General features: G+C 45.9%; 2 protein-coding genes across 11 annotated transcripts in view; one reads left to right on the top strand and one right to left on the bottom strand.

Annotated features, from left to right (window-relative positions):
• The window catches only part of Ankdd1a (ankyrin repeat and death domain containing 1A), a 31,949-nt gene extending 27,980 nt beyond the window's left edge, over nt 1-3,969 (top strand). For 2 of the 8 annotated variants that reach the window (XR_001779211.2, XM_006511596.3), the window contains one exon: nt 1,430-3,969. Coding sequence is in view for 4 of the 8 variants with exons in the window: in XM_006511596.3 (XP_006511659.1) it covers nt 1,430-1,437 (8 nt within the window). In the remaining 4 variants the exon portion in view is untranslated. The remainder of the gene's footprint in view (nt 1-1,429) is intronic. The other 6 variants (XM_006511595.4, XM_011242845.2, XR_870872.2 and 3 more) reach the window with 5 other exon arrangements.
• The window catches only part of Spg21 (SPG21, maspardin), a 35,182-nt gene continuing 22,402 nt past the window's right edge, over nt 3,963-16,742 (bottom strand). For 2 of the 3 annotated variants that reach the window (NM_138584.2, NM_001357813.1), the window contains exons 5-9: nt 16,448-16,593; nt 11,946-12,054; nt 10,465-10,572; nt 7,851-7,991; nt 3,963-5,600 (exon numbers count right to left, since the gene is read on the bottom strand). In NM_138584.2, the coding sequence (NP_613050.1) occupies nt 5,484-5,600; nt 7,851-7,991; nt 10,465-10,572; nt 11,946-12,054; nt 16,448-16,593 (621 nt within the window). In that variant the 3' untranslated portion in view covers nt 3,963-5,483. The remainder of the gene's footprint in view (nt 5,601-7,850; nt 7,992-10,464; nt 10,573-11,945; nt 12,055-16,447; nt 16,594-16,742) is intronic. The other variant, XM_030244409.1, reaches the window with a different exon arrangement.

The following is a 16,742-nucleotide window of genomic DNA, read 5'->3' as shown; positions in this document are numbered from 1 at the left end:
CCAAATTAGTCTGTACTGGCTGGTTTTGTGTGTCAACTTGACACAGGCTGGAGTTATCACAGAGAAAGGAGCTTCAGTTGGGGGAACTGCCTCCATGAGATCCAGCTGTGGGGCATTTTCTCAATTAGTGATGGGGGGCCTTGTGGGTGGTGCCATCCCTGGGTTCTATAAGAAAGCATACTGGGGGCTGGAGAGATGGCTCAGCGGTTATGAGCATTGTCTGCTCTTCCGAAGGTCCTGAGTTCAAATCCCAGCAACCACATGGTGGCTCACAACCATCTGTAATGAGATCAGATGCCCTCTTCTGGTGTGTCTGAAGACAGCTATAGTGTACTTACAAATAATAAATAAATAAATCTTAAAAAAAAAAAGCAGACTGAGCAAGCCAGGGGAAGCAAGCCAGTAAGTAACATCCCTCCATGGCCTCTGCATCAGCTCCTGCTTCCTGACCTGCTTGAGTTCCAGTCCTGAATTGCTTTGGTATTGAACAGCAGTGTGGAAGTGTAAGCCGAATAAACCCTTTCCTCCCCAACTTGCTTCTTGGTCATGATGTTTGTGTAGGAATAGAAACCCTGACTAAGACACAGTCAGGACTGGAAATGGCAGCTTACAGTCAGTCACCCAGTGTTGGAGCAGGTAGGAAAGGTTTTAGAGAGAGTGAACTCACTCAGGGAGGATTTGGAAAGAAAGCACAGGACAGCCCTGCAGTCACTGTATCTTCTGGCACTGGGATGGGTGTGCACAGCAGCTGTGTGGTTTGGAAACTGTAAGGCCTGCCTGGAGCCTTAGGTGCACCCAGTTAAAATGCCAAGCCCCAGCTTTACCGCTTACAAGAGGTGTCAAACCACTAAACAGAGGAAGCCTGGTGGCGTCTGGCTTGTCAGGTGCCACATTGGCTTACTGGCCGCACTGGTCCTGTAGGAGCCTGAGCAAAGTACTTGGAACTCTCCTGTAAGACCAGTGTGACCAGAGCTATGGTAGGGACAAAAGTCTGAGACATAGAGATATTTGGTATTCTTTAAGACATATTTCATTTTTATGTACTGTGTGTCTGTCTCTAACCATATATCATGTGCTCTAACCATGGTCTGTGTGTGTGAACTCAGAGGACAAGATTTGGCTCCCTCTCCTCACTGTGTGGGTTCTGGGAATTGAACTCTTTACTTGCTGAGCCATCTCGTTGGGTTTAAGTGTGGGTATGCAAGCGTGGGTATGCAAGCGTGGGCTATGACGCATGCGTAGAGGTCTGAGGGCAGCCTACTGCAGTTGGCGCTCTGCTTCCAGGAATTGAACTCAGGTTTTCAGGCCTGGCTGCAAGCACCTTAACCCAATGAGTCATCTCATTGCCCCTGGATGGCCCTCTTAGTAAGTGGCTTTCTCATAAGGGTGTGTTAGGGGTTTATTGGTCTGCTACAATGTTTATTTCCAGCTGGATAGTGTAATGTCATCTCTCCGAAGCATGGACAGAGTGACTACTGTATGCGGTTGAATCGGGACACTACCGTCCAATGAAGGGCTTCACAGGAGCAGCTTAGCAGGTGTGATATAGGTAGGGTGTCTGTGGCACACTCTGTTATTCCAGCAGCGTGAGTGGTGGGTTCTAGTGAGCAGTGGGGATCTGCTGTTGTTTCAGCATTTCCAGAGTGACTGCTCCAACTGTGGCCAGGAGGCCCTTTCCCATTGAATTAGATACTAGTGTGGGGCCAGAATCTTCACAAGGAGAGGCAGGGACAAGGACCAACTCCAACTCTGGCATTTCTTGTTAGTGGTAATCAAAGGGTGAACCCCCAGCTCCTGTGGCGATGCATGCTTATTGGAGCTTTTCTCCTTGTAATCGGAACTTTTATCCGCCTATCGTCTCGGAGGCTAGTTAGTCCTGGAAACTTCTAGCTTTTGTAAAATCTAATCTAGGCCTAAAATGTTTTCAGCCTCTGAGACTTACTGCTGAATATGCTCACACTTTCTAGTTCTTTCTGATCTCTGGCTGGCAGGTTCAACTGAGCTGCTCTGGCTGAAACTCCTCTCCAAGCCGAATGATTCAATCTGGCTGTTCTTGGCTTCTTCTGAATTGCTTTGCTTGGCCTCATACTAACTTCGACAATATGCTGTAATTTTCTAGCTCCTTCTCTGTCTCTGGCTTGTTCTGTCTTCAACTGTGTCTAGCTTGTTCTGTCTGTATAACCTGTCTCTGTACAACTGTCCTGGAAAACTGCCTCCTTCCTTTCTTTTCTCCTTTTCTCTCTGCACTGCTTTCTTGTAAGTAGTGTCCCTTTCCCCTCTCTCCTCATGAGAGTTGGGCAGATCCTGTTCTGTCAAATCTTTCTCTGATTCATCACTTTGGCTACCACTCAATTAGCTAGCACTTTCAAACATGGGTGATTCCTTCAAACACTACTTTACTATTTGGATTAAAAGTGTGTACTAAAGGTGTAACTGTATTCCAGGGGGATTAAAGGTATGTTCTAAGGGCCAAGCCACACCACAACTAGAAACTAGTCTTGAGGTTCACAGTGTGACCAAATATCCTGCAACATCTCCTGGCAACTCTTTCATTTGTTTTGTCTACCAGATGTCAAGCCCCAGCTGTGATACATGCATAAGAGAGAGGCAGGGCATTTATGGCCAAGGGATGGGTTTCTTTCCAGACATTCTTAGGCTGTGGGCTTTGGAGGTGGGGTTACAGCCAGAGCCAGAGAGGTACTGCTACTGTGTCTCAGCACAACTCTGTAGGTGGAGGAGCTATGACACCTGAGTTCCTACTCTGTACAGCTAGCAGCAGACATCTTGGGTGTGCTGGAAGAATGGTGGGAGCTGCTTGGAGAGAGTCCCTGGTGTTAGCATCAAAGCCATAGGTGGGGAGCCATGTCTGTCTCAGAATCCCCTGGGTCTGTGGACAGCACCCTCCACTCCCCTCTGCATCACGCTGCCAGCTCCCATCCACACATTTGCAGTTGGTGTGTGTCCATGACTCTGCTAGGCAGGACCTAATAAGCCATCTAATGCGGTGGAGTGCTTATAGGGTTGCGCAGATGGGAATATGCATGTGTTTCAGACTTCCAATGCAGTCCAAATTCAGAAGGTAGGTTCCCTCTCAAGATGGCTGCTGGTTACTGCACAGTGAGGTCTTTGGGAGTTACGTGAATTCCTTTTCCAAAGCCGGGTCACTGCTGACTTTGGAGCTCCTATATATTAAGGCTATCAGTCTTCAAGGTCCAGGAAACTGCAATAGCAAGCTCTTTGTCCCTTTCTGTGTAGTATGTGTGTGTATGTGCAGGGGTAGAGGGGAAGGCTGGGGATTCAGCCAGATGGTAGATGGTACTTTCTCTTGGTGTTGTTGCAGATCTCTGGTGTTCGGAGAACCCCACTAAGCTCCTGATGAATCAATCCCATGGTCACCTGCAGTCAGTTACTTACTTCAGTATACAGCTGTAAACCTGTTGCTTTGAAGCAGCCATCTTCCTGCCAAGAGTCTTGGTTTCTATTTAAGGAGGGGGGGGGCGGTGTTCCTTATGGATCTGGAACTCACAGTGTGGACCAGGCTGGCCTCATGGTCACAGACACCTTCCTGCTTCTGCTGTGCTAACGATTAAAGGTATGCACTACCATGCCAGCTTATTTAGAATTTACTATGTGTGTATGACCATGGGCATGTACATGTGTCAGCACACACATGCAAGGCAGAGGACAATGTGTAGACATGGTTCTCTTCTTCCACTGTGGTTTCTGGGGGTTGAAGACAGGTTATCAGGCTGGTGTGACAAGGGCTTTTACCTGCTGAACCATCTTGCTGGCCCAAGATTTTTGTTTTTTATGGTTATAGTTAAGATATTAATTTTTTCTAGCTTTATGTCAATAATTTCCCATAAGTGTTAATTTTTTCAAAATGTTAATTATAGCTTTCTATATGTGTGTATATTGTATAAATTTTCTACTATGTGAACTGAATAAAACCCCTTACATATACAGATATTTCAACCTTTATTATCAAATAACCTCTTTGTTACTGTATAGATACCTGTATACAGATGGGTGTATATATCTGTGTATGTGTGGGCAGATGCCAGAGAATGGATGCCCTGCAGCTAGTGTTGAGGTTACAGGCTGTGTGGATACTCTTGACACTGTGCACGGGCACTGGGCTATCTGAGGTTACAGGCTATGTGGACACTCTTGACACTGTGCACGGGCACTGGGCTATCTGAGGTTACAGGCTGCCTGGACACTCTTGACACTGTGCACGGGCACTGGGCTATCTGAGGTTACAGGCTGCCTGGACACTCTTGACACTGTGCACGAGCACTGGGCTATCTGAGGTTACAGGCTGCCTAGACACTCTTGACTCTGTGCACGGGCACTGGGCTATCTGAGGTTACAGGCTGCCTGGACACTCTTGACACTGTGCACGGGCACTGGGCGGTCTCAAGTGCTCATGCTCGTCCAGCACGCACTTTTACTCACAGACTCATCTCCCCAGCGTCTCAAGTATCCTATCATATCTCTTGAAAGGACACATGGAAATGCTTTATAGCCATCCAGGATAGGAAGGGATGTAGAAAAGTGCGGGAGGGAGACAAGGCTATCCACAGGCTGGACGTTTTCTACATTGGATCAAGAGCTGGAGACAGTTTACTATGTTCTCCATATGTATTAAAACCACTTCTATCGGGCATCTGGTGATCTTTCAGGATAACATCTGTAATCCTAGCACTTGGGAGGTGGAGGCAGGGGGATCAGGAGCTCTAAGCTAGCCCTGACACATAATGAGTTCAAGGCCAGCCTAGCCTAAATGAGACTCTATCTCTTTTTTAACAATCCCATTAGTGAAAAAGATTAAAAGAGCACGTAGGCTACAGCGGCAGTCAGCAGGTAACAGCCAGCCGTGCTGCAGTCAGAGTGATGGACTTGTTCACCCGACATCACACAGCACTGGCCAGTAGCCCAGAGGGGCAGCCTCACTCATCACAGAAGCCACTGGCTGAAATTCAATTTTTATTCCAAATGTAATGTCTAGAAATACAACAGCTAATACTCAAAATGATGTGCTCAACTGGAAAGCAAAAAAGCTGATGTGTAGGGAGTGGCCAGCAGGCTGCCAGCCTCGACCCTCTGGTTATGCCCAAGAAAGCATAAAAATGACCGGTGCTCCTCTTCTAACCTGGAGGTGGGTGCAGCAGTTATAGAAAGCAGGAAAAGAGAGAACGCCACATGATCCCAAGCTTTTGAGATGAACAGAGTGGAGAAGACTTTTGGTAGCAAAATTTTCACAATTCTTAAAATGGGAGTCTTTAAAAGTTCTTCAAATTTAAAAGTTTAAAACAAAAACAAATGTGGAGAGGGGCCAGTCACACTGGTTTAGAAGAGCTGACGCCTGTCATGAGATTGACAATCAGTCCGACTTCCAGAAGGGTGAGGACCAGTGTGCCCGACCAACGAACCCGAACTGATTGTGCAAGAGCAGGGTGGTTCGGCATCTCAAGCCCCATCTATGGCTCTTCCTGGCTGAGGCCGAGGCGGCCTTTCTGCACCTCTAGCTCCTCCGCACTGACCACTGACGGATCGATGGCAGCGTACTTGGTTCCATGGAACTGCAGCAGATGTATCTGGAAGAGTGCAGATTACTTTAGCTGTTGTGAGGGTTTTGTTTTATGCTGCTGGGATTGAAGCGAGGGCTTCGCAGTGCTATACAAAGGCTCCACCAATGGGCGACCCCTATCTCTAGTCCTGAATCTTTCTGAGATTATGTGGAGGGCAGAGAGCAACATCAGTGTCACTCTTTAGGGGGCCCCTGTCCCCCTTTTTAAAAATTTACTTATTTAGGTACTTTATGTATGAGTGCTGTTTTCTTGTTCACCAGAACAGGGCACCATGTGGTTGCTGGGAATTGAACTCAGGACCTCTTAAGAACAACCAGTATTCTGAGCTGCTGAGTCATCTTTCTAGCCCCTGAGGGCTCCTTTAAGAAATTACAATTTACTTTGTATATGTGTGGAAGTCAGAGAAACTGTGGGAGATGACTGTCTCTTCCTCTGTATTTTTCTGGCACTGAACTGGGTAGTCGGGCTTGGTGACAGTTTTTACTCACTGAACCACCATTGGCCGTCCACCTGTCTTCTGAGATAGTCCCTCAGTGGCAGCAAGCTTGGTAAGTAGGAGAGGCTGCTGGCTGGTTGGTCCCAGGGTCTGCCTGTTTGTCCCTCCCCCGGGGCTGTGCCACCACACCCACTTTTTTAAACCTGGATTGTGTGGACTGAGCTCAGGCCCTCCTTGTCACATGGCAACCACTTTACCACCGAATCTCCCCAACCCAATGCCTTCATTTTGCAATAACTGTATTACAGAGCAGAAGGTGTAGCATGCTATTAACAAGCGTGTTGGGAGAACAAAGTTTTCCTAAAACTGCACACTCGAGAAAAGCCAGCAAAGAAACGAGTATGGGTTTCACGATGTAGGTCAGATTGGCCTTGAACTTACAGCAATCCTGTGTCAGCCTCAGAGTGCTATGAAGTATTCATCACTGTGCTGACCAAAGAATTGGTGGGACCACTACCACTGACCTCAAATTGTTTTGTGTTCTTAAGCAGTGTCTCCTGCCAAATCTTCATGGATATCACTCCCCACCCCCATAACTCCCATGTTTTGTGTATATGTGCATGTGTGGGCTCAAGTATGCAAGGTTGATCACTCTCCATCTTAATCATTGAGGAAGGCAGGTAGCAATTAAATCCAAAGCTCTCTAATATGGCCGATCCTTTTTAAAAAACTGTATACAGGGGATTTGCCTACACATCATCTTTAATCACAGTATGCAGTGTCCTTAGAGGCCTGAAGAGGACGCTAGATCCCCTGGATCTAGAATTTCATTTGTGAGCTTCCAAGTGGGAGCTGGGAATTGAACCTAGGTCCTCTGGAAGAGCAACCAGTGCTCTTAACTGCTGAGCAGTTTCTCCGGCCCCTGATATGGTTAGTCTTGATAGCCAGCTTCTTTCAGGAATGCCCAGACTCCACCTTCCCGGGCTGGAAGCTCCTGCAGGCTCCCGTGCTCAGCAGGCAGTTATGCGACTTTGGGATCTAAACTACAGTTCTCATATTAGTATGCCATAGATCCATCACTGCTGGCCCTTAATACACCTCTCTTTTCTTTTTAAAAGTTTTATTGAGTGTTTTGTTCATGTGTGCCTGGTGCCTGTAGAGGTTGAAGGTGTTGGATCTCTTGGAATTGGGGTTTCAGATGGTTGTGAGCCACTGTGTTTGTGTTGGGAATCAAACCTACATCCTGTGTAAGAGCAGCCCGTGCTTTTAGTCACTAAGCCACCTTGGCAGCCAGCCCTTCATACACATCTTACCCAGCGCGATGCTGCTCTACCAGTGGACGTTCTATGTGAGGTCTTTCCAGTCTCCTGCTACTGTGGCTAATGGCATGGTGGGCATTCCTGGGCATCGGTTTCTCTATGTTAGGACTGCCTCCTTAGGATCTCCTTCCACAAGTAGCGGAGAGCATTAAATGGGGCTCGCTCACCAGGAAGGGGCCTGATGCTTCTTGCCAGATTATCAAGGCAGCTACTCGTCACCCCAGTCTAGTAATCTCTTGAGAGGAGGAGGTGGTGTTTTATTTTTGCCATTAGTACGTAATCACATCAAGAAGTCATTTCTGAGGCCTGGAGTATTCCATTTAGATGTGGCGTCTTGCTCTGGCTGCATTCCCTGTCTCCAGGAGGCAAGGTACACCATACTAAGGGCCACTACCTCAGAGTACGATGCAAGGCCTGCTGATCTAGAGGAGGACTATTAGGGAGCACTGTCTTGGGGGGGTCTCTAAAGCGCACATGTTCTGGGGTCCACGCTGGACTCACCTGCACATAAAGATTGACCTCTGCACTCCTGCACAGGTAGGGAAAATTGCCTCCTGTCTTAAGGTGGGCTCTCCGCGCATTAGGGTACAGTTTGTACATTTCTTCCTTGGCTTCTGTTGACAGCGCACTCTGGTCAAACACCTTTGAAAACACACAAGGCTGAAATCTCATGGCATTCTTAGGTCAGTACAAAAGTGTTACCCCACGTTCCTGAGTGTCAGAGCAGCCAGAGATTACTTCCTGGTGCTGTTCCTGGTCATGTCCAACTCCAATGCAAGAGGCTGGGCATGCAGCTGTGGGGCACAATGTTTGCCTAGCATGTGTAAGGCCCCATCCCCTATCCCCATCCAAAAAATAAAACTCTAATTCCAGCTTAAGATCTCAGGTTATAGACTTTGCTGCCAAATGTCTCTCGCCGCTCACATGTAGCTAATTAAATAATAATAGTGAATAATCACTAAAATACCAGTTTCAAAACGATGAAATCTTGGGGCTGGAGAGATGGCTCAGAGCTAAGAGCACTGGCTACTCTTCCAGAGGACCCTGGTTAGGGTCTCAGCACCCACATGGCAGCCACAACTGTCTGTAACTCTAGTTCTAGGAGATACAACACCCTTTTCTGGCCCCACAGCCAGATGATGCACTTACAGACATGGGGGCAAAACACCCACATACAGAAAGTAAAATAATCTTTTTTAAAAAGAAAACTAAAGGCGGGAAGTTCAGACTCTTTCTGGGAGAAGAGCTGAACACATGGTTTTGGACATCTTTCAGATGTTCTCTGAAGCATGCATACAAAATATTTTTTGAAAACATTTTAAAGATAAGCCTATGTGTATTTTGTGTATATGTGGAAACTAGAGGTCAACCTCAGATATCATATTTGTTTTTGAAGACAGGGTCTCTTGATGGCCTGGAGCACACTAAGCAGGTTCGACTGGCAGGTCAGCAAACCAGGAACCTGCCTGTCTGTACCTCCCCAAGGCTGGTATTACAGGCATGTGCCGCCATGCCTGGTGTTGTGTTTTGTTTGTTTGTTTGTTTGTTTGAGTACAGGTTCTGGGGCTGGAGAAATGGTTCAGCCATTAAATGCTGAACTCAAAACCAAAATGTCAGAATGTTAAATGAACCAGAACCCTGGGCATTACTGAGGGAAATGTAAAATGATACAGCCACTGGAAGACACTATGTCAATTTCTCAAAAAGTTTAAAGTAGAATTATGTGTGTGTCACTATGTGTGTGTGGGTACCTGAGGAGGCCAGAAGAGGACACAGCTGGAATTACGGTCAGCTGTGGGGAGCCACGTAGGTGCTGGGAACAGAACCTGCGTCCTCTACTAGAGCAGTGTGTGCTCCCGGCTAATGAGCACACTCTCTGCAGCCCCAAAAGTACAAGATTTAAAAAGGCAAGGACTCAGAGCCTTTCATCCCCATGTGAACTGATACATCCACAATAGTCAAACATTTGACAGATGAAGACATCCACAAGATATAACAGAACACCATTCAGCCTTAAGATAATGATATCCAGATACATTATGGGGCCAGTGAATCTTTTTCAATTTTTATTTTGATATTCATAGGTGTTTTGCCTGCATATATGTCTGTGTACCACCTGCATGCAGGCCAGAGAAGGACGGCAGATCTTCTGAACCATACTTAAAAATGATTGTGAAGCTGGGCGGTGGTGGCGCACGCCTTTATTCCCAGCACTTGGGAGGTAGAGGCAGGTGGATCTCTGAGTTCAGGGTCAGTATGGTCTACAGAGAGAGTTCCAAGACAGCCACTAACAAAGAGAAACCCTTTGAGAAGACACACACACACACACACACACACACACACACACGCAGATCACAATGTGATCTGCCATGTGGGCAACTGGACTAGAACCTGGGGCCTCTACAAGAATGGCCAGTGCTCTAACCAGCAAGCCACCTTTCCAGAATGAATCTTAAAAAACAAACAAAACCAACAATTCTATTTTTAATTCTGTGTACATGTGTGTTCCTCTGTGTGGGTATATGCACGTGAAACCACTAGACATTTAGACATCTGTTGGTGAGAAAATAAAATACTCCAACCCAAGGCTTGAGGGGTACAGCTGAGTGTCTGAGTGCTTGCCTAGCACACAAAAAGTCTGAGTTCTGCCCCCCTCCCCCCCAATGCTTTTTTGTCTTTATTTATGTGTGAGTGTTTGGCCAGGGAGGGCCTGAGATCCCATGGAGGTGGAGTTCCAGATGGCTGGGAACCACCACATGGGTGCTGGGAAACAGACCTGGATCCTGGGCAAGAACAGGCAGTGCTCTTCACCACCAAGCCAACAACTCTCCAGACTGTATTTTTTAACTTCTGGTGGAGGAGAGCAGGGACACTCTATTTATCCCTAGGCTGGCCTAGAACTTGCTATGTAACCAGGTTGTCTCCAACTTCAGTATCTTCCTGCCTCTCTGCCTCTGCAGTGCTGGGATCACAGCATTCACCAGCACACCTAGGACAAGGGTGTCTGTCACTCTTGTAGGTTACTGTGGAATTGAAAAGGCCAAGGTGTGTTGAAAGAAAGAAGCATGGTTAATGTCACCAAATAATGATCTTGGCTATATATTTATAGACTTACATCCATGATGGTGACGGGGATGTCCCGGATCTTATGTGGCTCCACATAGGAATTCTGACAGTTGAGAGTTAGCCTTGAAGCCAGTTCACTTTGACCCAAACTCTCCAGCTGCAGAAGAGGGGGAGATACAGGTAAGAGTTTGCAGGAATTTTGTTCTCGTGCATACAGCAGGTCCGTAAGTGACATGGTGCTTGTGATGTTGGAGATGTGTATGGTGGAAAACCCACCAGTGAGAAAATGTGATCTGAGAGGCTGCGATTGGGGACTCTCGGGTTCGGGCAGTGAGTGGCCTTCTCTGCTGTGACACCCAAGTCAGGCTCTATAAGTGCCACGTGGTCTTCTTTTGGCTACGACCTGTACTGCCTGTTTAACGCAGGTGCACCCTAACTTGTGTGCCTCAAAGGTGACAAATCAGCACGTAAGGCCCTCAGGGACCTTCTGCCCAAGGTTCTGAAATGCTCAGGCTTGCTTATCACACTGACTTGAATGGCTCAGGAGGGAGATCAAGGGAAAACTGACTCTGGCTGAGCATGGCGGCACAGGCCCGCAACCCAACACTCAGGAGGTGAAGGCTGAGGCCACAAGATACCTCCTCTCAAAAAGCCAAACCCCTCCCCACCCTAGAGGAGCCAGATGCACCGTCTAGTGTGAGGCCTTGGAAGCCGCTGTCCTTGTAGGCAGTCTTGCTGTACATCTAGGCTGGCCTCAAGATGGAGACCCTTCTGCTTCAGCCTCCCAACCACTGAGGTCACAGGCATAATTACCATAGCCAGGCTGAAAAGAAAATTACTTTTAAATACAAATTTAATTTTACACTTATATTGCAGGTGCCTGTGAGGCCAGCTGACGGTGATGGATTCTCTGAAGTGGAATTTCAGGTAGTTGTAAGCTGCTTGACATGGGTTCAGGGAACCCAATTTGAGTCTTCTGGAAGGGCAGTTCATGCCCTTAACCTTCTCTCCAGTTTATAAGATGGTGCCCTCAGTGACTACCACAGGTGACACTGAGAACTAAACTCACATCTTCTAGAACAACAGTGTTCGTAACCACTAAGTTATCTCTGTAGCCTCTTAAAATAATTCATTAATTAGCTCTTTTCTTTTTCTTTTCTTTTTTTTTTTTTTTTTTTGACAGGTTTTTCTGTGTAGCCCTGGCTGTCCTGGAACTCACTTCATAGACCAGGCTGGCCTTGAGCTCACAGAGATCTGTCTGCCTCTGCCTCCCAAGTGCCAGGTTACTGAATTTAGGCCCCGGCAAGCATTACTCTCCTAAGGTCCTGTTGGATTTGAATGTGCAGCAGTTACTGGGAAGCACTGAGGGAGCTAGGGGCCTCACTAGCAGTAGGGTCTGACTGAAGTACTACAGTTAACACAGCACTGCTCCACAAAGACCTCCCCGACACACCCATAGATGATGGACCTCCTTTTGCATGTGCACAGAAAATCCCAGGGAAAGTGTTCAAGGATGGTCATGATCCTTACCCTGTCCACCATGAAATCAATGGCATCAGCCATCATCGGGTCTACTGGGCCAGAGGAAAAGTTCCCCAAAACGATTTTCTTGAGCATAAACGCTGGCATCAACCAGAAGCTGCAAAACAAGGGGAGAGGCCCGTGACTGACACAGACATGGAGAGTGAGGTCATCACTGAAGCTCCACACAGCAGGACTCCTGGAATCCAGAGGAAGGCAGAACTCTCTTCTGAGCCCAACAACCAGTGTGAGTCTGAAACCAGAGGGTGTGTGGGGTGTGTGGGGGGGAAGGAGGGCATAGGGAGAGGATGACTAAAAAAGAAAAAAAATCCCAAGAATTCTTCAAGTTGGCTTACAGATAAATGAAAGCTTAAATAAAATGGAACTGATCATTAAACTAGAGGTCTTTAGGTTTACAAGAGCGGGGTAAATCTTAGCAGTGGCATATCTTGAATCTATTAGGAAAGGTAAAAATATGTTTGGATCTGTTAATAAACAACTTTTCCTAAACTGTGTGTATGTAGAGAAAGAGTTTAGGGTTGCTTAATTCTTGACCTTAATCCAAAAGTGAGGTCACTAAGAGTTAGGATTGGAATTAGCATGAAATTCTACATAAACAAAGACTACAAAAAGGAGTTGAGCTGCATTCTGATGAAAACATTATAAAATCATAAAATACATTTTACTGAAAACATTGTCTAAATTTAGGTATTTCTGTAAAGTTTATTTTAAAATGTCATTTTGTTGTTACTGTTTTGTTTTGAGACTATATAGCCTGGCTGACCTTGACTCTTGCTTCACAACTGAAGGCATGCACCAGCACACATGGCCTGATGATCTGTATTTCAAGGAAGGAAGCAGGAAACATGAAAGAAATGCAAGGAAAGGTACAAGTATGAAGACATTTCATAGTGTGGAAAGTTAAAAACAGTTTGTTTGGGATAATAAATATTTTGTCCTAAAGTAGAACGGTTAGATTGCTCCAAACGGTACATGAAAGGCAAAGAAACACCAGACCAATAACAGAAAGCTTGTGAAAGAAAACTCACAAGAAGAAACCGAGATCAAGGAAGCTGGGCAGTTGGGCCAGGCAGACGCAAAACAGGGCTGGGAAGATGGGTCACAGGGTAAAGTGCTTGCTCCACAAGCACAGGGCTGGAGTTCACATTTGTAGTGCCTGAGTGCAGGGAGCGTGTAGGAGGGCAGGGCAGGGAATTCCCAGAGCAAGATGGCGAGCTAGAATAGCTATTCTAGCCTCTGCCTCTATGTGAGACAGACAGTGATAGAGGAAGATATTGGCGGCCAATCTCTGCCTCCAGACACGTGACATCCTCTCTCACCCCAAAAGCAGAATAAGAGAAATCTATAAAGGATGGAGGGAGCGTTTCGTACAAACCTGTTCTGGGGGACGTGATGTAACACTTATGATGTTTAACAATACAGAGCAACTGCAGGAGGAGGGAGGCAGACACAGGATGCCTCCTTGCTGGCTGCTGCCTTAGACTGGAGGAAAAGGGTCTCTCCAAATACTAAGATGCCCGAGGCAAAGGAACAGCAGAATAGAGAGTTCTAATGTGAAGGTACAGGGACAGGAAAAAGACTGGGAGGTTCGCAGATACAGAAAGATGCAAGGAACTTACAGCACTCTACAAACGGCCCCATATGAGTCCTGGGTAAATCTGACAGCCAACAATGACGATTTCCTGCTGGGTACCAGTACTATTTGTTCAGAACTGAAATATTAGGTAGCGAGAGCAAAAAAACCCCAAACAACAACAGCAACAACATCAAACACTTTACAGGCTACTCTCCTGATGACAGTCTTGGGAAAGGCAGTGGCATTCTTTTGTAACCTTCAGAATGCTATTCTAGAATTCTGCCCCAAGCACAGTTTCTTTTTCTTTTTTGGTTTTTTGAGGCAGGGTTTCTCTGTGTAGCCCTGGCTGTCCTGGAACTCACGCTGAAGTGCCTATTTCCCTTCAGGGACAAGATTGCCTACCTATCCCACATGCTCAGCACCAAAGTCCAGCTGAACAACCTGAAGTCACCGAGATAGGTAACAACAGCCCTGAGTTGGGTGCAGACAGGGCTCACACAAGACAAAATTCAATTCCCAGTTAGATTGCCTTAAAAGAAGGGGCAAAGATCCTCATCAGATCGCCCTTGGAGAGAAGAAGGGACAAAGCCTCATGTCTTTTTGTAATTAGACTTATTCATTTTATGTGTAAGTGGTTTATTAGCTGGGCATAATGAAATGAGCCTTTAATACCAGTACTTGGGAGAAAGAAGCTGGCAGATGTCTGAGTTTAGTGAGAACTATCAAAAAAAAAGGTGAAAGTAAAAATATTAATACATATAAATATAAAATCCTGCAAGACTCCACATACCATCAGCATGGGGAATGGACTTGCTGAGAACCTGCACGCCTAATGCCGTTTACCCTGCTGATAGCTCCTGCTCCTGGAGATTTCAGGGACCCCTTTTCACAGTTCCAGGAGAAAATAACCCCAAGAACTATTTGCATGTAGGTGGCAGGACCTGCTCAACAGAGCTTTGCCAACACGGAAGTGACTGAATTATTTAGCCAACTGTGGATACAACCTGCTTCGTGCTAGACCATAGACACATACACGATTCACTTACTGACAGTCTGCTATGTCCTAAATGCTGTTGTTCTCAGCCTTCCCAATGCTGCTAACCTTTAATACAGTTCCTCGTGTTGTGGTGACCCCTGATAAATGAAATTTATTTAACTGCTACTTCACAACTGTAATTTTGCTAGTTATGGATTATGACCTAAATATTTTTTGAGATAAAAGGTTTGCCAAAGTACTGTGACCCACAGGTTGAGAATTGCTGTCCCACAGGCAAGGACACATTTGCTGGTGTTTAAACAAGTCCAGGCAGCATCTAACTAGATCTGTGGTAAATGACCGATTGTTTTCTTCCTTTGCAGAATTTTGAGTCCACGTCATGGGTTTAAGGTAAAGCCTCTGTATGAGACTTGTTTTTGTGGTTTGAGACAGTCTTGACAGTCTCTTGTAGCTATGCTGGCCTCAAACACCTGACCCTTTCTCCTCCAGTGTTTTTAGAGTTGGGATGACAGGTTCATGTCACCACAGCTTGCTTCTACCATGAGGCTTTTAAAGTCTGGGAAGAATTAAGTCCCAAGGGCTGAGGCTGTAGCTCATTGTCTGAACACTTGGCTGGCAGGCACCAAAGCCTTGGGACAACCTCTGTGTTTGTTCCCTTCTGTGTCCCCTCCTTATTAAAGAGGAGAAAGAGGAAATTATGCTACGCCAGTCCCAGTGTGAGGTATGAGTTACCTCTGCACTGAATTGTACTACTCTGCTCTGAACTGATGTCTTTGACACCACCCTCCCAAGTATCACTGTCTAGAGACCATTGAGCTAGTATGTTCATTCAGCTATCTGGGCCTTTCTGATCAAGCTTTGCTGGGCATGTGGAGGGGACAGTAGGCAGGATGTAAAGTGAGTAAGTAAACAAGACAAAACAAAAAAGCATAACAAGAAACCCAGAGACAGAGCAATGGCTCAGTAGACACAGAATGTCATCTAAGTCAAGGAAAAGCAGGTTGTTAATATCTTGCAGTTACTAGTGGGTGTTCAAAGCATCACTAGGTGACCATAATCTACTGTTATGGCTACCAGAAGGGATAACCTAGTGAGTAGAAAGCTGGTTTATAAAGCAGAGGAGTTGGTCACAACTCAGTTCTAACTAGGTCTCTGGCTCCTCAAATTGATTTATCTCAATATAAACCTTCATATATTGATAAAGACCTAAAGAACAGGAGTTTGCCCTGTGTATGTGATCCATGCTAGAGGACACAGCTGTCTTCCTATATCACTCTTTGCCTTATTCTCTTGAAACAGTCTCTTACTGGTTTTAGGTTAGGCTGTCTGGCTAGCAATCTTTCTGTCTTCACCCCAACCCAGCACTGGGGTTACAACCTAAACACCAGGACTCACATCGGAGGGGTCCTGACATGGCTTGTACTCACACAAGCAAAGTTTAAAAATAAAATGTTAAAATCAATGAGAGGATGGTTGAGAGGAACTTGGTATTTACTGGTTGCTCCTAAAGCAATTCTTTCTGAAGAACAGAACATCGAGTGTCAAGATCACACCATTATGAACTAAGTGTTCTTGTCTTTCCACTGGTGATCACGCCTCAGGGCCTAAATCAGAAAGGAAGGAAAGCAAACTGTATGGAGATTTATCTCAGAGCATGACAGAATGTTGGGGAAACCCACATGAAACTGTGTTGATTGAGAGAGCTGATCTTACAAGGTAAGCAGGACAGGACAATATCTGTTACTGTAGCAACAACATCTGTTACTATAGCAACATTTGTTACTGTAGCATGACTACATGCCCAGCCCACACTGAGTAGAGTTAAGTTGGAGTTCACAGCATTCTTTTCTTGTCCACTTCCTATTCCCACTGCATCAAATTCCCCCAAAGCCAACATTTAAAGATACACATCCTTACCTATTTGCAGTCCATGTTTGGTTGAAGATAGACGTGTCACTGAAGGCATTGCACAGGATGAGGGAGTGTACCCTGGGAGACTTGTGAGTGTATTCAGCAAATTTTTGAGCCAAAAAGCCTCCCAAAGATGCCCCAAACAGATGAACCTAGTTATAAATAAACATAAGGCACATCCTAAACACTGAGTTGCTTAAGTTTGTTGTTAATAGCAGAGTATGCCATCAGTACCTAGCAGGCTCAATTATCTACAGCAGTTATAAATTTAACAAATATTTTATTTAAATAAATGTATTTA

The sequence above is a fragment of the Mus musculus genome, chromosome 9 (genome assembly GCF_000001635.26).
Source record: "Mus musculus strain C57BL/6J chromosome 9, GRCm38.p6 C57BL/6J".
NCBI lineage: Eukaryota > Metazoa > Chordata > Mammalia > Rodentia > Muridae > Mus > Mus musculus.
The sequence above is the reverse complement of the archived record's forward strand: the minus strand, read 5'-3'. Positions and strand labels throughout refer to the sequence as shown.